The 21933-nt window shown below is 51.6% G+C and overlaps 1 protein-coding gene across 1 annotated transcript in view; it reads right to left on the bottom strand.

The window, feature by feature from the left end:
- LOC146300881 (nuclear factor of activated T-cells, cytoplasmic 1-like) overlaps window positions 1-14430 on the bottom strand; it is a 56405-nt gene extending 41975 nt beyond the window's left edge. The window contains exons 1-3 of the mRNA XM_084706926.1: window positions 13925-14430; window positions 9989-11108; window positions 6892-7051 (exon numbers count right to left, since the gene is read on the bottom strand). Of these exons, the coding sequence (XP_084563052.1) occupies window positions 6892-7051; window positions 9989-11108; window positions 13925-14042 (1398 nt within the window). The 5' untranslated portion in view covers window positions 14043-14430. The remainder of the gene's footprint in view (window positions 1-6891; window positions 7052-9988; window positions 11109-13924) is intronic.
- Between the last annotated feature and the right edge of the window lie 7503 nt (window positions 14431-21933).

The following is a 21933-nucleotide window of genomic DNA, read 5'->3' as shown; positions in this document are numbered from 1 at the left end:
AGCTAGCTTCCGTTTTGGAAAAATAACTCACTCTGGTGGAAGCGTCGGAAATATTTAGAACTCAAGCATCTGAAGGTGAGTCAGTACATTTTCAAACGGAAACAATAACTGACAAAAACGGTCGCTCGCTGGATAGCGTACCGACATAACGCTTCCCCCAGGCCTTATCAAGCACAACTGACAGCAAACTCGCCACCGTTAACTTCAAACCCTGCTCACTTCAAACACACCTCACAGATATTTCCCTTGTGCTCGATGACGCACCCGCTCAGAGATGGCCTGTGCCGCCATCCCTCCATAGCATCCGCGTGACTCAGTGATCTACACACCAGCAAAACCACGTTCACAACCGGCCCCGGCCATGGACTCGATGACGAGGTACCATGGTTGGGAAGTTGATTCAGATATCAGGGGAGCAGGGGTTATGGTGAGCCAGGACCTTAGCTTCCCCTCCTGGGGTTCCACACAGCAGCTGCCCAGCCAAGCTATCCAGGCACACATGCTAGTCATCAGCCCATCCAGGATGGGGGTCAGGAGCTTCTTGAAGTCTGGGGGCCCCTAGGGGCCACTTCATCGTCGTGGTGATCTCACCGCCACGGTTCCCTCCCCTTGTTAGGTTTTACTTACGGTGTCACCTGAGGTAATTACGCTTAGCTGGGTAGCACATGCTACCCGTTACTCACACAAGTCGCAACCACACACACGTATGAGTTGCACATACTTACACGCGCGTGCGTTTCGTTTTACCATAAAGCACACATGAGCACACACAGCCCCAATCACGCACGCACACACACACACACTGAAGCGGCGCACGGCGGCAACAAAAGCGAGGACGCAGTCCAGATTGGAGAAACGGTGTGTTAAATTGCATGACGTTGCTTTTATGATTGAATAAAAGGCAGTCGAGCTCCAGAGCCTCGGGCCTCTGCAGACTGTCTGATGTGATCCTGCTTTCATTTCTCCCTGACCTCCAACCATTACCTCAGCCTCCACGTGGCTGCTTCTGGTGGACCGCAAGAGACTGAGCGTGTGTATCTGCGTGTGTGTTTGTGTGTGCCTGCGCGAGTGTGTGTGTGGTGGGGGGGGGGGGGGGGAGGGGGGGTGGTCTTTATCCCTTCACAGGGCCTGCGGTAGCTGGCGAGGACCGGGGCGTCCTCCGACAGAGCCAAAGTGACCTCACACACGGGAGGAAGTGATTAATGAGGTCAACCCACCCCGGGGTGACGCTCGGTCCTCCCGACAGCACAAGGAACGCGGTCGGGTCCCCCCTCGGCGACCTCCCCAGATTCATTTGCCATATGTGCTCCCCTGACCCCCCCCCCAGCACCCCCCCTCTCCTCTCCTCTCTCTCCCCCGCTTCTGTGACGTCCACTGAAGAGCAGTGCAGAACTAACGTCTTCCTTCGATTCCCCCGCAGGGGTAATAAGAGAGAAACACGGGTGGAGATTCTGTCGTAAACCACGAGTGTGGCCCGACGAGGAGCGCTCCTCCGCCGAGGGCTTGTCTGAACCGTGCGTAAACCCGCGCTTCACGTGTCTCCGCGCTGTCAGAGGGGCTCCCCTCTAGCGCCCCCCCCCCTCCTCGACACACACACACGCACACGCCGAGATGATCCTGTCCAAGCTGTGAACACAGCACGGGGGGTGGGGGTGGGGGTATATTTATCTTACTGATAATCGAAACCTGATCTCGACGGGCGCGGGGTGCCATGTAGAACTCCGTGTCCCGCCCCGCCCCAGCCCGCCCCCTGCCCGGACCGTCAGCGCTACTCGCCCGGGGGCACCAACCGCGCAGCACGGCGGCCTCCCAAATCAAACACGCTACATGTCAGCGGAGACAGCAGCTTAGTAATTGCCTCCAGCTGTGTGGTCTGGGAAGGATGTGATGAGGTGGTGCAGAGAAGGAGGAGGTGATGGGGGAGCGAGAGGAGGAACAGAAGGAGGAGGAGGAGGTGATAGGCGATTGAGAGGAGGAGGACGAGAGGAAGTCGAAGGGGCACAAGCTGGAGGAGGAGGAGGTGATAGGCGATTGAGAGGAGGGGGACAAGAGGAAGTCGAAGGAGCACAAGCTGGAGGAGGTGGTGGAAGAGGAGGTGAAGGAGGAGGTGGTGGCGGAAGAGGAGGCTGGCGACAAAGGAGAAGACGCACAAGCAGAAGGAGGATGAGGAGGAGGAGGAGAAGTGGAGTTAGGAGCAGATGAGCAGCAGGAGACTTAGGAGAAGGACAAAGTCCCTCCCTTTCCACCTCTCGTCTCTCTGACACCCTGGGACTATTATAGATCCATCATCGATACATCTGCAGCCCAAACTCCTCCCCTGACACCGCAGCTGGTCTCTCCTAATCACAATCATCTGTGAGTTTGCTCCGTGAAGTTCACGTCTCTCTATGCTAAAGAGACCTGGCTCCCCTTCCGAGAGCCAGTTCAACTTCGCCATTGGCGTCCAATATCTCCTGATAGAAACCTGACAGGAGACACACATCAGAGCAGCGTTCTGAAGGATTCGTACATGTAATATTTGTTAAGGAGCTCTGTTTGGACTGGGAAGGAGAGAGAGTGTGAACAGATGGGTCTCTGGGTCTCTGAACTGCCCTTCGTCTCTTTACAATGATGTCATCACAGCCAGCAGCTCCAGCGTGACAGCACGCCTCTCAGTCCACGTGGCAAGATGGAGGAGAGGGGAGGGGAGGTGAGGTGAGGAAAGGGGAGGTGTGGAGAGGACAGGAGACGACAGGGGAAGAGAGGGGAGGTGTGGAGGGGAGGGGAAGTGTGGAGAGGACAGGAGACGACAGGGGAAGAGAGGGGAGGTGTGGAGGGGAGGGGAAGTTTGGAGAGGAAAAGAGAGGGGGAGAGAGGGGAGGTGTGTAGGGGAGGGGAGGTGTGGAGAGGAGAGGAGACGAGAGGGGAAGAGAGGGGAGGGGAGGTGTGGAGGGGAGAGAGGGGGAGATAGGTGTGGAGAGGAGAGGGGATCTTCATCTCTCAAGTGCTGACAGTCACCCAGCCAGTCTTTGCTGTACCCAATTAAATCTACACTCATCCAAGTTCTCTCTCCCTCCAGACCTCCTCTCCTTCTCCTGCTCTCTCTCTCTCTCTCTCTCTCTCTCTCTCTCTCTTTCCTTCTCTCTCCCTCGGTCTCCTGGGCCTCAGAACAACACATGGGATCTTTCGACGTCTCAAGTTCGAAGAAAACGTGTCGAGCGGTGCTCGTTTACAAGTGGCAAAGCGGCCCTATTCGTCCAGAGCGTGTCGAAATGTACGACGCAAAGTTATGTCATCGAGGGCAACGCTTCAAGTCCTCGACGTCTAGACCAGAAAAGCCTCCCGACTTCCCTACCAGAGAGTGGGAGTTCGTCATAAGGGAGGCAGGCCAGCCTTGGTAGTCAGCACCGGGGAGCGAGGCTTTGGGGCAGAGCTGTAGGGAGAGGGGGCCTCTTCACTGCAGAGACCACCGCTGTCTCAGCTCATAACTCTGAGGTGATCTGGTCAGACCGGGCGGACCAGAAGAATGCAGCCCTGAGGTCCTCTGGTCAGTCCCACATGTCTTCCAGCTTCTACAAGCTGGTCATTAGTGGTTGCCCCATACCATGGCTGTGAGTAAGGGGTAGCCCCTCAAAAAGAAAAACCACAAAAGGGGGGTGTGCGTGTGTGTGTGTGTGTGGGGGGGGGGGGAGCGGCAGAGAGTCACAACTTCCACAGCACACACACAGACACACAGATATAAACTCTTAAGCAGACGCACATGAGCACCAGAGACAGTGGACTGGAGAGGGGTGCGGAGGCCAAGGAGAGACCACACGTGCGAGGCGTGAGGCATGTGGGTCCTGATCTTTCCATGTCCTCCTGATAGAACCCCCTAAAGCCATGCCGAGGTTCTGGAAGTTTCTACGCGCAGAGACGGTTATCGAGACACGCAGGCGAAAAAGGGCAGGTCACTGCTACATCCTGCTCAGTCACAACTACTGCTCTGTTTGAAGTGTCTGGGGTTATTTCCAAAAACAAGGGTTAATGCCAAAATACAGAGAGAGTGGGAGAGAGAGATAGAGAGAGGGAGAGAGAGCGCGAGAGAGAGGGAGAGAGAGAAAGAGAAATAGAAGGGCAGACCTGGTGCTTATATTTGTATACATAAAAATGAAAAAGTAGATTAAAGAGTGGAAAGTATTAGAAGCATAGGGTGTGTTTAATGCAATTCCGAGCCTGCTTCTGTGCAGCTATTTCCAGTGTCGAATTTTTCTAGAAAAACAAACAACCAAAAATAAAGCGCTACCGAAAGTACGAGAGCCCAAGTTTTCATCTCCAGTCCACCAACATCCACAGCTCAAATCTGAGTGTGTGTGTGTGTGTGTGAGAGAGAGTGAGAGTTTGGAGAGTAGGGGGCTACCCTCGGTAACTACCCTCAATGAAAATATAATTCCATGTAATTCCACTTTGGCGCTTGATAGAACCCGTATCAGGTTCCGTGGAAAACAGCCATCCATCAGGACGGTGGTGGAGGCCCGCAGGAAGGTGGACCTTCAGGCGGCCGGGTCTCTGAGCTAGGCCAGGGGATGCCTGTGGGGAAGCAGGCCTCCCCCCACCCCCACCCCCAGCCCCTCCACCACCACCCCTGCCTTCCTCTCTCCTGCTAGGAGATGGGGTCTGTGTGGCGGGGGAGAGAGGTTGAGGGGTGCGGGGGGGGGGTCGGTCACAATCTGGGATCATCAGAAGAACGGGGTGGCGGGGCGGAGGAGAGGAGATTAGCAGACGGACGAGGAGGAAGGAAAGAAGCGGAGGAGGAGTGGGGGGGGGGGGTTGACGATGGGGAAAGGGGGGGGGGGAGATTGAGGAGGGGATCGAGAAGTGAACCGCATCGCGATGGAAGTTTGGACCGCAGAGGGGTGGGTGGGGGGGGGAGGGGCGGGACGCAGTGGACTGCGGTGTATACCCCCTAATCTGTAGGGCTTCAGACTGCAGAGCTTGACATACTGTCCTGCCACAGTGAGAGGGGAGGCGGAAAAGGGAAGAGGACGAACAGGATTCAGAGGAGGAGCGGGAGCAGGAGAACAAAGACAAGAGGAGAAAGGAGGAAGAGGAGGAGGATGAGGAGGAGGAGAGACGGGAGGAAGAGGTCAGCCTCCGGATGATGTCAGCGCTACGGAGAGAGCTTTCCTAAACAAAGCAGGGTCTGTGAGTTTGGCAGAGATGGGGGGGGGTGGGGGGGGTGGGCGGGTTGTCAAAACACCCAGTCTCATTACGGGAGAGGGCCACAGGACTTCTGCTCTGGCGAACGAGCAGCGGAGCGCACAGAAGAAGAAAACGGATTGGAAGGTGGCGTCATTTCGGGAGAAAACAATTTGCCTGCGCTCCTTGGGGTGGTGTTAACGCCGCTCTCTCAGCTGCGTCTCCCTGTTTTTCACCCCTAGATGTGTCACGATCACTCATAGGTGTGTGTGTCCAACCATGAGCTGGAGGCACTGTGTGTGTGTGTGTGTGTGCGTTTGGTGTGTGTGTGTGTTTGTGTGTGTGCGTGGGTGCTAGTGGACACACCAGGAGAGACATGCTCACTGAAGCAGAGGTCCCCTGAGTTGGTCTGGTTAGACCTCCCCACACACACACACACACACACACACGCCTCATCCTCCCAGTCCCAGGGCCTCCAACCTTGTAATCAGCAGGAAGCAGAGGCCCTCTGGAGCCAGCAGACACACACACACACACTCACACCTGGCACCTTCTTCCTGCACCCTTTCACCTCACCCCATCAGGTCGTTATTGAGTCATTCCTCATGACTGCACTCGTCCACTCATCCCTCCATCATCCTCCACCATCCCGTTAGTCTCCTCGAATCACTCATTACCACAGGGCCACCAGGGGCCTCCCTATCCCTCTATCTATCTCTCTAGAGAGAGAGAGAGAGAGAGAGAGAGAGAGAGAGAGAGAGAGAGAGAGAGAGAGAGAGAGAGAGAGAGAGAGGAAGAGAGAGAGAAAGAAACAAAGGGACAGAAAGAAAGAGAGAGAGAAAGAGAGATACAGACAGGCCCGTCCTCCTCCTTTCTTTGAGAATAGAGATCAGACTTGATTCAATTTTATTGTGCAGAGTACAGGTAGAAAGCCAATGAAATGTAGTTAGCATCCAAGCAGACGGATGACACGTTCTACTTTAGCTGATCCGTGTTTCTCTGGGATGTCCAGATCTCCTCTGATCTCTGTCTGACCAGGATCTTTGTCTGCCCCCCCCCCCCCCTCCACCCATCCAGCCACCCCCTCCCTCCCTCCCCCCAGATACTGCGTGTTAATCCGAGGTCTCCCTTCCCGCCCAATAAACTTCGGAGTGTGCATAGGAGGAATGTGAGGGGGTGAGAGGAGATATTCTCATGATCTCTTAATGACTACTGCTTCACCATCAGAGGCTGTGTGTGCGCCTGTGTGTGTGTGCATGGGTGTGTGTGTGTGTGTAATGTCCACACCATTCGTCAGTGTTGGAGGGCACCGCTGCCTGACGCGGGAGGACAATCACTTGTATTTAGAGAGCAAACCTGCAACAGGTAGCTCGCCGGGCTATATGAGAGGGGGGGTTGGGGCTGGGGCTGAGGTTATCCTATAAGGGAGGGGACGTGTTTGACTAGCCCTTAGTAAAACACACACTTCCAAAACAGGATTATGTTTCCCCATGAACTCACTTTCGATTGCACCTGTCTAGAACCAAAACACATGTGAAGATAAACATGTGCATGAGTAAGCGCTCACACACACACACACAGACAAACACACAGACAAACACACAGACACACACAGAGAACAGCCATGCATACAGCCTCCACCTTAAGTAAACCAAGACGTGACAACGTCGGGGAGAAAAACACCCACACACACACACACACACACACAGGTACAGAGCCAGCATGATGACCTACCTGAATGACGGGGTGGCCGCCGGACAGGGCTTTGACGGCCCCGCGGCTGCCCTCGGTCTCGTAGTGGGCGCGGTGGTGGGATTTGGGCTGCACCTCGATCTGCAGGCTGTAGGGCCCTGAGCAGGAGGGCAGCTGCCAGTCTAGTGCTGGCAGAGAGGGGCTGCAACACACACAGAGAGAGAGACCAGCTCAGAGAATATGCCATATTTATAACACGCACTTGATTGAGATGTTTTTCATTTCGATCTTGTCATATTAGACTTTTGGTCTAGGGGTTGTGGTGGTCAAATTTCCTTTCTTTTGAGGCTTTTCGCAGAGTCTAACTAGCCACATAAAACGTTGTTTTGGTTTTTAATTCACTACAAGTAATGAAACGCATGGATCAGACCCAGAGGGAAACAGATCCTTATTCATGCCGTTGCCTTTTTCCCTGACGACTTGAGGGGCGCTTGATCTGGTTCAACTTAACACACTGGGTCAGCAGGGGCTACTCCCCAGAGACTGATTTCATGCTTCTGTCGCTCAATGAGAGTCGAATCAAAGGATTCCCTTGGCTGATGTAAGGATGTGTCCTCCTCAGTGGTTAACTGTCCTGACTCTTTTCCATTCCATCACTGTCTCTAATCGAATCAACTGAAGTCCTTCCCTGACGACTGCACTCCCTAAAGCCCAGGGAATTATTGGTGGCTCTTTTTTCATGAAGAGTTAACGAGAGACGCATGTGTCCTGGTTAGCGTGCCGTGGCTGTGTGTGCGTGAGTGTCTTGTTAGAGTGAGTGTGTTTTCTATCAGGGTGTGACAGGTGGTGACAGTCTGACAGAGACAGGAGAGAGAAGGGGTGAGAGAGAGAGAGAGAGAGAGAGAGAGAGAGAGAGAGAGAAAGGGAAAGGGAGAGTGAGAGAGAGGGGGAAGATGGAGAGAGAGAGAGAGCAAGAGAGAGAGGAAAAGAAAAGATTATTTTACCATGAAGCCAATTATTCAGAGCTCAATACCAACTGTGGTGCAAATACTTGAACATCAAATACTTTCAAGTTTCAAATGACTCAGCTCAGATGTTGCGTATTTATCTCTTCCTCTTAACCAAGAGAGACACACCCTACCTGAACAGTGGTATATTCTAACCAGGAGAGACCGCTAAGGCTGATATTGCAGTACAGTGTCTCTTTCTCCTGTCCAGGGGAAACGCACCCTGTCTGAGAGAGAGAGAGAGAGAGAGAGAGAGAGAGAGAGAGAGAGAGAGAGAGAGAGAGAGAGAGCAGGAGAAGGGGGAGAGTGGTATCTCTCTCGCGGGGCTCCAGCTGGCTTCTCATCGCAGACAGCTTCCTGTGTGAGGAGTCTGTAGATATCCAACCCAAACACGAGTGGGGAGAGACGGAATTCCAGAGCTCCTGACGCACACTGCTGTATGTGCCCCTGATCGGGGGGGGGGGGGGGGGGGGGGGGCGGGGGGGCTAGCACTGAGAACAAAAACAGACCTGACCTGGGGGGGGGGGGGGGGGGGCTGACACAGAGGGTGGAACAGCCCTGATGTGTGGGGGTATCAGAGAGACCCTCTAGGGGTGTCCTGCGGACCCCCTCCTCCCTGACACCCAGGTCCAGCTGGTGAACGACCCCCAGTGAACTGGTTTCCCTTGTCTGCCTTTATCTGCCCGGTCAGACCATGACATCATCACATCAACAGTGCAGAGAGCGATAAGAGCTGAGAGTCCCAGCAGACTGGCTGGCTGGCGGACTGGCTTGCTGGCAGACTGGCTTTCTGGCTGGCTGGCGGACTGGCTTGCAAGCAGACTGGCTTGCTGGCTGGCTGGCGGACTGGCTTGCTGGCTGGCTGGCGGACTGGCTTGCTGGCAGACTGGCTTGCTGGCTGTCTGGCAGACTGGCTTGCTGGCTGTCTGGCGGACTGGCTTGCTGGCTGGCGGACTGGCTTGCTGGCAGACTGGCTTACTGGCTGGCTGGTGGACTGGCTTGCTGGCAGACAGGCTTGTGGCTGGCTGGCTAGCAAACTGGCTTGCTGGCTGGCTGGCTGGCTGGGTGGCTGAATGGCTTGCTGGCTGGCTGGGTGGTTGGCTGTCGTTACTGAATGTCTCCTGGGCTAACATGGCTAGCTTGGCCGCCACGTCTTCCTGTCTTGAATTATCTAAATCAAACACTTGATCTCCGACAGGACGTTGAGCCAGCCGAGGAGGAAGGGAAAGGCAGAGAGGGTCGCCGTGACTTGGGGAAGGTCGGCTCGATAAAAAACGCCCACCCCCAAAAAACACAATAATACAGCTGGAGTGTATATGCCTGTGGCTGTTTGTGTGGGGGTTCCCATGACAACTGGGGCACAAGGGCTGCCCTGCTTCCTACAGTACCCATGTGATTTGTGAAACGTTTTGATCTTCAAAGTGAAGCCGTTTTGGAGGCGGATGGAGAGAGGGAGACGATGGCTGGTGTTTTCACCATGGCCTTTGAAAATGACAAAACAAAGTTGTGCTCCAAGTAAATAAACACGTTTGATTCAAGAACTACGTTTAGTCGTCCTAGGCCCAGTTTCACAGTCCTGGATTAAAACCTATAGTCATAAAGTTTGAGAACAATGCAATGAAGATCCCCATTGAAACAGGTTTTAAGCTAAGGACTAGGCTTTATTCATGTCTGGGAAACTGGGCCTTAGTGGGCCAAGAGTGTTTGACTAGAGGTTATGAACAAACCAGTCTGAAGCCCATAGTGATAAGGGACACTACGTTTGGTCATCTTCACCAATGGTTTAAGGGGCGGAGCTACGTAGTTCCAGCATGGCACTCGTCATCAGCTGATAATCCTCACGCTATCAACTGCAGGTGTGCTAATTGAAGGACCAGGCCTTCCCCTTCAGAGGATTTGAATACTGCATGCATTCACAGTATCTTCTATGCTCCTTGTTGTTATACGTACTTGTGTTATGCTAGCTATGCTCCGAAGCAGGTAATCCAGCATTTATATGTAACCACAACCTATTTCCGTTGCAACAAATGGTTAAATCAATATGTGAATGCCTTGACAGATTCTGTTGGTGGCTATTTGCAATAGAACCGGAGCGTTGTTAGAGCTTCCTACACACACACACACACACACACCTGAGGTAAGGCTTCTGCTTGGACCAGGAGTATGGCTGCTGAGGAACCTCCAGGAACCCCCCACAGTAGCTCTCCTTCTTGAAGGGCAGGCGAGAGGAGTAGTCCTCCTGGCAGAGCTCGCTCACAGGGCCCATCTCGTCCGCGCCCGGCTCCACCTTGAGGCCCATGCAGGGGGAGTGCTCCAGCGTGGTCTTGCGGGCCTTGACAGGGATGACCCCCTCGCCCAGCTCCCCCACGCCGTCGGTGGTCAGGGCGTTGATGGCGGCCACGATGGCCGAGTTGGTGTACTGGTTGGTGTTGGCCAGCCAGCTGTCGTCCGTCACGCTGACCCGGGGCGAGCCGCGTGGCGAGGGAGCCGGGGAGCGGTCCTGGTTGGGCGAGTAGGACGGCTGTCTGTAGGGGGCGCCGTTGAAGCTGTACTTCCTCTTCCCGTTACTGCTGCCGCCTCCGCCTCCCCCGAGCCCGCTGCTGGCGGGGGAGTTGGGCCGGGAGCCGCGCGGAGGCGGCTGCTGCTGCTGCCCGCCCCCCCACACCTCCTCGGCGCTCGCCCCGATCTGGGGGGAGGTGGAGGGGGAGTGGCGGGGGGAGACGGCGGGGTGGGGGCAGGAGAGCAGGGAGGAGGAGCCCTTAGGGGAGACGCAGGGCGACTGCCAGGGCGAGGTCTGGGGCGAGTTGTCGTAGTTGTAGAAGCCCGACTCGTACGAGGACGCCTCGGAGTTGCAGCTGCGCGACGACACGCTGGAGGCGGGGCTGAGGCAGCTGGGGTCGCGGTAGCCGCCGTCGGCGTTGGGCAGGGTCAGGGTCACGATGGAGTTCACCCCCCGCTTCACCAGGTGCCCCAGGCCGGCGCTCTCCTCCACCTCCTCCTCTGGGAACTGTCCGTAGGCGGTGATCTCGATGCGGGGGCTCTCCAGGGCGGGGGCCGTGGTGGACCGGAGGCCTGGGGCCAGGTAATAGCCCTGGGGGGTGGGGTCCTGGTGGAGACTGTAGCCCCCCTGGTGGCAGGAGGACACGGAGATGAGCGGGCTGGACTGCAGGGTGTGGTACTGGCTGGACAGACAGGGGTTCCCCATGCCCAGGGGCAGGGACAGGCTGACGTTTGGAGTGTAGCTGTAAGCATCTGAAACAACAAGACAGAGAGACAGGGTTCATGTAGGTAGGATGTGCAACTCTCTGGGCGACAGGCAGTCTTCAGAGAGCAGGCAGTCACAGAGTAGTCGGTCAAAGGACAGACTGTAAAAAAAAACTGTGTAGAAAGCAGTCAGTTGGTCGGCAGTTATCCTTGCCTTGCTTCGGAGCCATGGTTCTTTACTTTTCAGAGAGAACCTAGTTTTGGCATAAGACATATTACTAATGTCAAGCAGTACAGTCTCTGTAAGTGTGTGCTTGTATGTGTGCGTGTGTTTATGTGTGTGCCTCTGTGTGTGTGTGTTTGAGCAGGCTCTGAGTCCAGTGCTGGTGGATCTTTCGTGTGATTGATAGTTTGACTCAGTGAGTGAATTAGTGCTCTCCCTTGTGGAAACCCACAGCACTTTGCAACCCTCTCAGCTTGTGATTAAGTCAGGGAGTTTACAGCTGCTGAAGCTTCACACACACACACACACACACACAATAGAAGCACACCAACACACACTTGAACACACACACACAAACAGACAGAAAGAAACACACCGAAGCACACCCAGAAAAGCCCATTAACATGACTTCAGGAGCACACACAAACTCTCAGCCACCACAACGACACTTGCAGTGTGTCCCCCAATCCATATTTCACTGTAAACTACGTGAACCAAAAGTGGTAGCTGCAGATGGCTGCGGGGCATTCCCTTTCTATTTTACCTTACCACAACATCATATGAAACAACAAAAACCTGTCATGTACGCCAGCTTGCGTGGGCACATAACCTAAAATTAGTGCCTGTCTATTTCCAGAAACAGTTTCGGAATCATGTTCTCATTTCTATATACGTAGAGGTTGTTGTTCTGATGGTGAATGAGGGCCAGCATCGCATGGTGGCAGACTAAAAGTAGGCTTTTAGTGTAATCAGCTGCACTACATTTACACTGTCCTGTTTGGTGAATTAACAAACTCTGTTCCGTTAACTCTGTTCTTCAGTACAATACACAGAAAAATGAACAAATTACACGAACTAACCTCTGTAGCTGACGACTGATCATTTTCTTGAGATCATTATACAGCATCATAAGATCTTAGATCTTCATAACATCGTGTAATTTACACTAATTTTGATGGTATAATTTATTACAATATGGTAAGTTAAGATTTTACACAAATGATGTCAGAGCAAGTCGCGATTCTCACAGGCCTGAGTGCACTCTCACATACACATACACACACACACACACACACACACCACTCGCCCCTCCCTGCCCTGCTGTTCTCCAAGTCTGTTCTCAAACACATAGGTGACATGTTTTAAGAGAAACTCCCCTCCTTAAACAACCTAGTCCTGTCTTTCTCTTTCTACTTTTCTTCCATCCTCTGACCTCTTCTTCACTCCTGCTCTGCCCCTTTGTTCTCTCCTTGTTTTCCTTACCTGTCCTGAAATGCTGCCTCCTAAAGCACCTCACTGCGACCACCTCTCCACTCCCATGCACACACACACACTCCTCTGTAGACCATATTCAAGCCTAACAGTTGTCAATCCTTTGTTTTTCTAGCCCCTGGCATTTCCAGTTTGGCTCTGCTTAGTGCACCAACTGTTAACTAATTGGCAGAGGAGTATTGCTAAGCTGAGGGTTCTATGAAGGCCAGAAAAACAATACAGGTGTCATTTTTTAACGACTTGATGATGGAGATGGAGAGAGATGTGGGTGATAGGAAGAGAGGGAGAGAGATGGTAAGATAGAGAATGAGAGAGCATAAAGAGATAATGAGAGAATAAGAGAAAAATTGTCAGAATGAGAGATACAAATGGAGAGAATGAGAGAATAACAGAAAGAGAGAGAGAGAGAGAGAGAGAGAGAGAGAGAGAGAGAGAGAGAGAGAGAGAGAAGAGAAAGAGAAAAAGAGAGAAAGAGAAGGAAAGGGGATGTGTGTTTAATAATGCAGCCGTCAGCAGACTGGTGAGACAGTGTGATTAAGCAAACCCCTGAAGCCAAGCAAGCTATCCCTCATCAAACACACACACACACACACACACACACACAAACACACACATACACACTGCCTACACACAAGTCTGCTACCAATTATGATGGTTAGATGTACTGTAAGGCACTGAAATAAATAATAACACAGTAGTGGTTCACCGTTGCCAAACCTCAAACACAAAATTTGAAACGCACACACAAAGGCTTAGAAATTAACTGTAAGAGAGAACATTGTGCTGTCAGATAATGGATGGATTTTGTGTCCCCTTATTCTGTTCGCCTTACGGCTTAAAACACAGTTGCGTATTGGTTGGTAAATGTATTTTAAAAGGTGGGGGAAAACTCAAACTTTATACAGTCAAAAATGTATTTACTACAAACATATGCGAGTATTTGTTAAAAAAGTTTCAATATTTGTCAAAGTTGGCATAGTCTAGTGTACAAGTTGGCAGTCAGAGCTGGAATTCAGAAAAGTTTTGCACAATGCAAAAGTGATGCATGACACGTATGTCTTCATCCAAAATACAGACTAATTCATGGTGACTGTCGGCACTTTATCCCTCCACCACCGAACCGCTAACCGGTTTCCGCGCTACTGGGAAGCATCAACTGGGGCAATACCCGACTAAGGTGCGCATGGCGGGGGTTCACGCACTTAGAGACGCCAACAGATCACTTATGAAGTAACGAAAAAATCATGTTCAAACTTATGAGCAACTTTAAAATATGCAACATGTTGATATGCTTGGCCTGTATGTCTAGAAGCATAACATCTTATTTAAAATTGAAAGACCAGTCTACCAAAATATCTGAGCCGGTTACCTTCTTCTGCAGACTTCATTTCGGCGGCGAGACAGGTGAGATACTCAAATCCTCGATCTTTTTCCGGTGGTCCGAAGTTGAACTTGGAGTTGACTCTCAAAAAGCTGGAATCCTGCATTCAACCAGCGACGGGTGTCTCGCGAATGTAACGGTGTCTAGGCTCGGGAGTAAAAGCCTATTCTCAAATTTTGCGACAGCAAAACTGTATGTTGTGACAGTGAATTAGTTAAAAACAAATAAACGCATACTTATTCTTGATGAATACAACACGAGAGTAGCATCAAAAAATATGAATTCAAAGACGTGCATCCATATGACAACGCGCGCCAAGGTGCGGTACTGGAAACTCAACAGTGCAGAGCGAATACTCTCTGAGCAAGATGAAATAGCTAACTCTGGTGTGCATATGAAGGATGGCTAGATGATTTTGTCTGTCTGCGGTTCATGTTATAGTCTAATGAAGCCTTCCAGAGAGTCCCGGGTTGTGACGCGGAGCTGGTCAGAGAGGGGTGGCACCATCCTTTATAAAGCAGGAAAACACCTCAGGGCGGCGGACCGCCCTCCCAGGAATGACGTTACCGCTCCTTGCCAGCGCCTGCTGGAGAGCTGTCAAAACTCAACAGCAAGGGATGGATTTCCAAGAAGGGATTCCTAAACTGCGGACGTGGGAGGAAGGAGGAGGAGGAGAAGGTATTCTGATCTACTCTTATCTGGAGGTAGTGTACCTCAGTCTTCCCAGTATGCTTGTCGCAAATTGGTGCTGCTGGTGGCCCATATCATATGTTTAACTGCTCTAGGATAATGATTCAGATAGTCCTGACAACCTCTACCAGTGTCTGCCCACATAGTAAACTTGCTGAAAGCCCTGTTAGTCCAAAATATACTTGACCTTGGCCAAGGTAAATCATTTAAAAGCCCTGCTCATAAATCTTCAAAGCCTGCATAGCCTATATCCTCATAGGTCCGGACTCACTGCATTATAAACTAAGTATGTTTTTATGTATCCCCCCCCCTCTCTCTCTCTTTCTCTCTCTCTCTCTCTCTCTCTCTCTCTCTCTCTCTCTCTCTCTCTCTCTCTCTCTCCCTCTCTCTACCTCTCTCCCTCGTATTGTTGTTCTTTTTCTGTCCTCGTCCCTTCATGCACCCCTCGTTCTCTCCCTTTCGCGAGGAGTCCGACCGCCTTCTCCGCCGCCGCCACCATTCCACACCAAGTCTCTCCCCAGTAAATCAGCGTACAGGAGGCTGTGTGCTCCTGGCAACGCTTCCCTGCTATATCTCAGTCCTGTTTACCACTGTCAGAGCTGTTCGTCTGCCACAGCGGGCTCCCTGCGGTGTACAATTAGTGACAGTTGGAATAATCGGCAGAGTAATTCATTCGGAATGGGAGCCAGTTAGAAAAACCCAGGGCTCCCCCGAACCTGAGACTGAGCGGGCCAGTGGAGCTCTGAGGATCATCACGCTTAATCAGCACCAGACGACCCAGACCTGGAGGGGGGAGGGGGGTCGGGGCAAGTCTGGGGGAGCGGGGTAAGACAGAGAGAGAGAGAGAGAGAGAGAGAGAGAGAGAGAGAGAGAGAGAGAGAGAGAGAGAGAGAGAGAGAAGGAGTAGTGAGGGGAAGGCAGGGAGAAAGAGGGGGAAATAAACAGATAGGCAGCAGAGAAAGAGAGAGAGAGAGAGAGAGAGAGAGAGAGAGAGAGAGAGAGTGAGATAGACAGAGAGAGACTGAGAGGGAGAGAAACAGGATGCTGTGTTTTCTTTGCCTACCGTAACTCTGGCTTGGCTGCTGCTCATCTGGGAGCTCAGAGGTAGAAACCTCAGGACGTACCGTACAGAACTCCTGATCCTAGATGCTGGGGAGACAGGAGCCCATGAACCACTGGATTAACAGCAGCATCACAATCCCAACACTGTTGACGACAACAAAACCCTCTTTTACTTTTAGAAAGGGTTATGGTCAGATAATATCAGATAATATCAGATAATATCAGATAATATAAGATAATATCATATATTAATAACATGATATCCAGAATAGATCAATCCATACATTCACTGATTGTATTATAAAATAGACATATAAAATATACTATAAATACATATTTGATTACCTGGAAGGTTGCTAGTTCGGAACCTATCAGAATCAGAAGGGATTTTATTCGCCATGAATGTTTGCACATACATGTGCATACATGTGCATACATTAAACATATAGGAATCTTAAAACTTAAATATGTGGTCTAACTATACAAAAGTAGCAAAGTCTAGCTAATACTAAAGGGATTTAGAATAAACATTAAATAAAAAAATAAAAAATAACATAGAATAAAAATTACAATCTAACCTAAAAATACAGTGCAAAGAGAAGGATACAATAGTGCAAATTGCAATGTGCAGGGTGTCATTGTGCAGATTGTGATTTAAAAGTCAGTGAGAGTCCTTGGCCTTGTTAAAGTGGCCAACAGCGGATGGGAAGAAACTGTTCTTGTGGCGTGAGGTTTTGGTCTTGATGGACCGTAGCCTTCTGCCGGAGGGGAGTGACTGAAACAGGGAGTGTCCAGGGTGGGAGGGGTCGGCCACAATCTTCCTCGCTCGCCTCAGGGACCTCGAGATGTGCAGATCCTCGAGGGAAGGCAGATTGTAGCCGATCACCTTCTCAGCAGTGCGGATGATACGCTGCAGTCTGCTCTTGTCCTTGGCAGTGGCAGCAGCGTACCAGATGGTGATAGAAGAGGTGAGGACTGTGACCTGTTGGCTATCCCTATGGATTCTGTCAGCCGTCATCGAGCCAGGGGTCTGTCTAGACGACTTCGAGGTAACGGCCGTCTCTTCTCCGTTATGGCCTCTTTCCTGAGAGCGAGGCTCGCTTTACGGCCTGAAGACATCTGCACTGTGGCTGCCTCGTCCTCGAGGAGCGCAGCGGTGGACCTGGCGTTGGAGACGCGGCGAGCGGCAGGGGCCTGTTGCCACGTGGGGCTCTCCCCGCTCTCGGGTTATTGCTGCGTCTTGTAAACAGACTCGTGCTGTCTCCGAATTGTAACTCTCGCTTTATTTGGTAATTTCGCGAAGGCTGCAGCCTTTAACTGTTTATTGCATGCGTACACACACGCGCGCGCACCAACACATTCACCATACACACACATGCACCGCACACACACACACACACACATGAGCATTACTGAGGTTATATTTTCCACACTTAGCTCTTCTTGTGTCTAACCAGTCCTTCAGAACAGTTACATGTATCCAACCCTGAACAGTGGGTCTTGGCTCAGGAGGTAGTGTGGGTCTGGCTCCCTCTGTGCCTGCACTGGAATACACCAGACTGCGATGAAGACTAATAATAAATAAACTCGGACTATATAACCATTCAAGATAAATAATCAGCTTTTTGTCTCAGGTATAGTTTGAGCAACAGATGTGGTTCTTTCTCCCTTGCTGTGTGGTTTGATGTCTGATCTGAAGATTCTGAGAAGATCTACAGAAAAAAAAAACATATTTGAAAGTTTTTGTGGACGGTTAATTTTGCTGCTCGAATGGTGAAATGTCTCTCCTGGGAATAATAAAGCGCTGCTTTACTCATTACTCAACTCACAGACACAGATCTCCTCTCCCATCAATCCCCATAGCTCAGCAAACTGCAGGGAAACTGTAAAGCTCGTCTTCTCATCTTACAACATGTCATTTGTGTTTCACATCTTCCACATTGAGTTGAAGCTGCACGGCGGTGTCGCTGCGGCACTGTCATTATCCAATCTCCCGACGCCTGCCTGCTTCTCTTACAGACTGTTTGCCGTGAGACCAGCCTGACAGCAACATGTGCGACAACGCACATTAACGCTTCGCTGAACCAACACAAACTATCGCACGTGCGAACAGAGGCAGCGACATGTACATGTTGTCATTTAGCAGACGCTCTTATCCAGAGCAACACACAGTAAGTACAGGGACTTTCTCCCCGAGGCAAGTCCAAGGACGCAACGTCATTTGACACGGCCGGGAATCGAACCGGCCACCTTCTGATTAATAGCCCGATTCCCTAACCGCTCAGCCGCCTGACGCGAAGACTGAAAATGGGGTGATTTTGTTTTCGGCCTGCTTCTTGACTGCTAGCTCGTGTAACTGGAGTGTGCATGGGGACGCGGAAAGGTCACTTCTGGAGCCACATGCGGATTTGACTCATCAACACCTCAAAGGATCATGTAGTAGACAGTAATACGGGAAAGTCCCTTTACAACGGTGTGTGTGCGTGTGTGTGTGTGTGTGTCGGCTCCAGCTGAAGCCTGTGCCCATCACACACTTCCTCTGGTCCTTCCTCTATTCCAGGAGTTCTTCTTCTTCTGCTCTGTCGTCTATGTGGTGAAGCTCTGAGTTATCTGTGGCATGTCTGGATGCCTGTGACTGTTTAGCTACGGACACTTTTAGAGATTCCTCATACGGGGTAGGAAGTGGAGGGCACGTCTGACTCGAGGGCACGCAAGCACACGCTCGCAAATGAACACACTCGCACACACACACACGCACCACACACTCACACAGGGACCAGGAAGCTTATTGTCACAGGGGCCCCTGACTAAGACATGGTCGAGTTGTCCTCAACGCTGCAGTTTTCAAGATGCCTCGATATGATGGCCCCCTGGGGTTCTGACCCCCGGGGTTGTGGCCCCTGGGGTTGTGGCCCCTGGCAGTGTGGCCGCTAGCGTTTACAAATCTTGTAACACAGGCCACCGCTGTCTGACCTCCAGTAGGAACCTCCGCAGGGTGACAGAGACAGAAGAGGGTTTGTTTTTCAAGTTCAGGTCACGTGACCAAACTAGCAGCACTGGCACTGGGACTCCCCAAGACATGCTGAGACAGGATGCATCCCGCAGGATATCAGTGTTTGTACGTGTGTGTGTGTGTGTTTGTGTGTGTGTGTGTATGTGTGGAGAAATTCTACACATATTTCTACGTGGTGAGTGACAGCTGTGTGAGTGAGTCTACGGCAAATCATACAGCAAATGAGTGTCACTACAAGGACATTCTCCCTCCCTCGCTCTCTCTCCCTCCCCCTCGCTCTCCCCCTTTCTCTGCTCTACATTTCTATTGCAGTGCTGTGTTGTTGGTTAACAAGCCGTCTGGATTCCAGACCGGTCCGGGTCCTGCAGGTTTGTGACGGAGGTCCTGTGAGCTGTGTCCTTCCCTGCGTCAGCTGACGAGCCATAAAATACCAAAATAACCCGCTCCTGCCAATGTCACTGTACACACACTCGCCTGTCCTCTGCAGCCTGGTTCTGGCTCTACAGCAGTTCCTTACACACTGTCCTGTACTCTACAGTACCTCACACACCCTCCTGTACCCTACAGTACCTCACACACCCTCCCACTCTTATCTAGAGAGACTTACAGTAAGTACAGGGACATTCCCCCCGAGGCAAGTAGGGTGAAGTGCTTTGCCCAAGGACACATAATTTAGCTCGGCGGGGAATCGATCCGGTAACCTTCTGATTACTAGCCCGACTCCCTCAACCCCTCAGCCCTCTGACACCACCTCTCACACATTCCTGTACTCTACAGTACCTTACACACCCTCCTGTACTCTACAACAGTTACCTTCCTGTACTCTACAGTACCTTACACACCCTCCTGTACTCTACAGTACCTTACACACCCTCCTGTACTCTACAGTACCTTACACACCCTCCTGTACTCTACAGTACCTCACACTCTGTCCTCTAAAAGCCTGATTCTGACTGTACTTTCTCTTTACTTAGCACTCTTTACTTCACTGACTATAGTTATGACCTGGCAATTTGTTTGTGGATTTTTCAGTTGTGCAAGTGTGTGGTCTTCTGTTTGTGCACGTGTAGGTGTGTTTGGCCGTGTATCCAATGTGTGTGTGCTCCTCTCTTCCTTCCTGTTTCCCGCCTCTGTGATGGAATCCCCACGTCTGTTTCCTGCTGTTTGAGCCGGTTGCCCAGCAACACTGGCAACTGTCCCCTGGTGCTGGTGTTTTCTAGTGTTACTGAAGGGGGGGGGGGGGGTTATCAGAATAGGGTGGGCCCAGATTCAACTTGTGTCTGTACAGGACCTGCTTCACTAAAAGATAAAACTACCATGGATTAATAAGTAAGATTAATAGTATTTCTGAATAGCAGGCCATGCTACAAAAGCTAATTTGCATCTGTGTTCCTCTTAACAGAACGCCACATGTTCAGAGTTTTTTCAGCCAGAACCCATTCCCCCCCGGGGGCTATGACTCACTCTGTATCTATCTACGTCCTGGGCTTGATTCAGCCCCATCTGACCTTGCTGCGGCATGTGTCACAGGAGGAAGTGTCTACCTCAGAAAGACAACTGTTCTGTTCTCCTCCACCTCCTCCCTGGACCCAAAACCTTCTGGAATTCCAAACACACCCCAAAAAAACACGTGTAGCACACACACGCACACGCATACACAGTAAACTCAGAAGGGGGCCGAGGCGCTGAGGGACACGACAACTGTCACATTCTCTCTCGGTCAAATCGATATGATCGAAAAAGGGCCTCGTTCCCTTTTCTCTCAGGGCATTCCCACCCCAGAGCGCGGAGCAGGAAAACTCTGGGAACCCGATCCCGTCTGTGTGATTTCCAGTTGTGCTGGAGAACCGGCGCTCCTAATCCCAGACAGTGATCCCAATCATGGAGAATCCTCCTGATGCTGCAGTCTGCCGGATCGCGGCTGAAACACGATAGCTCGACGGTGAGCCCAGGGTTCCCCCCCTCTCGAGGAACATCTACCACAAACACCACTGCTGCTGACTGGTAGCATCTCCTCCCGTAGGTCTCTCTGTCTGCGTGTTGTCTCTCCTCTCTTTATGTCTTCTCCTCACTCCACCCCTCCCTCGCCTTCTCCTTCAATCCTCTCCTCTCTCCGGGGTGTATTTGCTAACAGCAGATCCAGCAGGAGGTCTGTGTATACTGTACTTTGTTCGACAAACAGAAGCCTATGTTATTTTGAAGTTATTTCTCAACTGGGCTTGGCTGGATCCGATCTAATGTACACACTGTCGAGTTAGAGTGATCCTGACCTTTCCCTGTAGCTGCATTATTTCATTCTGTGTTCAAGCAATGGCTCAAAGGTTGATTCATAACTGCAAGATGAAGTCTGAAACTGTTGATTGATAAGATCAGAGTTTGTCTTGTGGATACATCCTTGGCTGTATGCGTCTGTGTGTGTGTGTGTGTGTGTGTGTGTGTGTGTGTGTGAATGTGTGTTACCCAGCGGCTTCCTACGTAACTCTGCTGGGAAACCATCTGGGCTCTAAATCATTTTACTAGACTAACACCACACACACGCTCACACATGCATAGACACAGAATCAGATGCAGTGAGTTGACGCGAGGAGTAGAATTGCTCTGCTCCTGTCAGAGAGAAAACCTGCCAGCCAGCCAGCCAGCCAGTCACACACACACACGCACAAGGCTAGCATGCGGCTACAGCCTTGACGTAACACTCTTCAGCCTGACCCAGTCTGGTGCTGTCTGCACTGACTCAGTACAACTTCCCAGAAGGCGAGGTCAAGGACCAAAGCAGATGGAAGTCCCTCCTCTCTGAGCTGTGGTCAGGAGAGAACCCAGAGTCTTGAGCCAGGGACTGGGTCTGGTTCTGGGCCTGGGAGAGGGACTGGCTCTGGGTCTAGAGGTCTGGTTCTGGTTTTGATTCTGGCACAGGACCTGGTTAAGGTTCTGGGCCTGGGGAGAGGACTGGGTCTGGGGGCTCCACCGAGGCTAGAGCCGGAAAACGGCCTCTACAATCCATCATATCATCTGGCTTTCAGATGATCATATAAACTGGCATGGCGTATTACCTTCAACTTGAAGTGATAGGCTTTCAGGCAAGCTGGCTGGCTATCTGGTTGGCTGGTTGGCAGGTCGACTGGCTGGCTGGTTGGCTGGCTAGATGGTTGACTGACTGGCTGGCTGGTTGACTGAGAATGGTCATTTCTAGTGATTATATGAACTGGCTCTGTGTCCTGGCCTCAGCTTGGTG

This window comes from Hypomesus nipponensis, chromosome 2, assembly GCF_054491055.1.
Source record: "Hypomesus nipponensis isolate SF chromosome 2, ASM5449105v1, whole genome shotgun sequence".
In the NCBI taxonomy this organism is placed as follows: domain Eukaryota; kingdom Metazoa; phylum Chordata; class Actinopteri; order Osmeriformes; family Osmeridae; genus Hypomesus; species Hypomesus nipponensis.
Note: the sequence above shows the minus strand (reverse complement) of the source record. Positions and strands in the feature narration are given on the sequence as shown.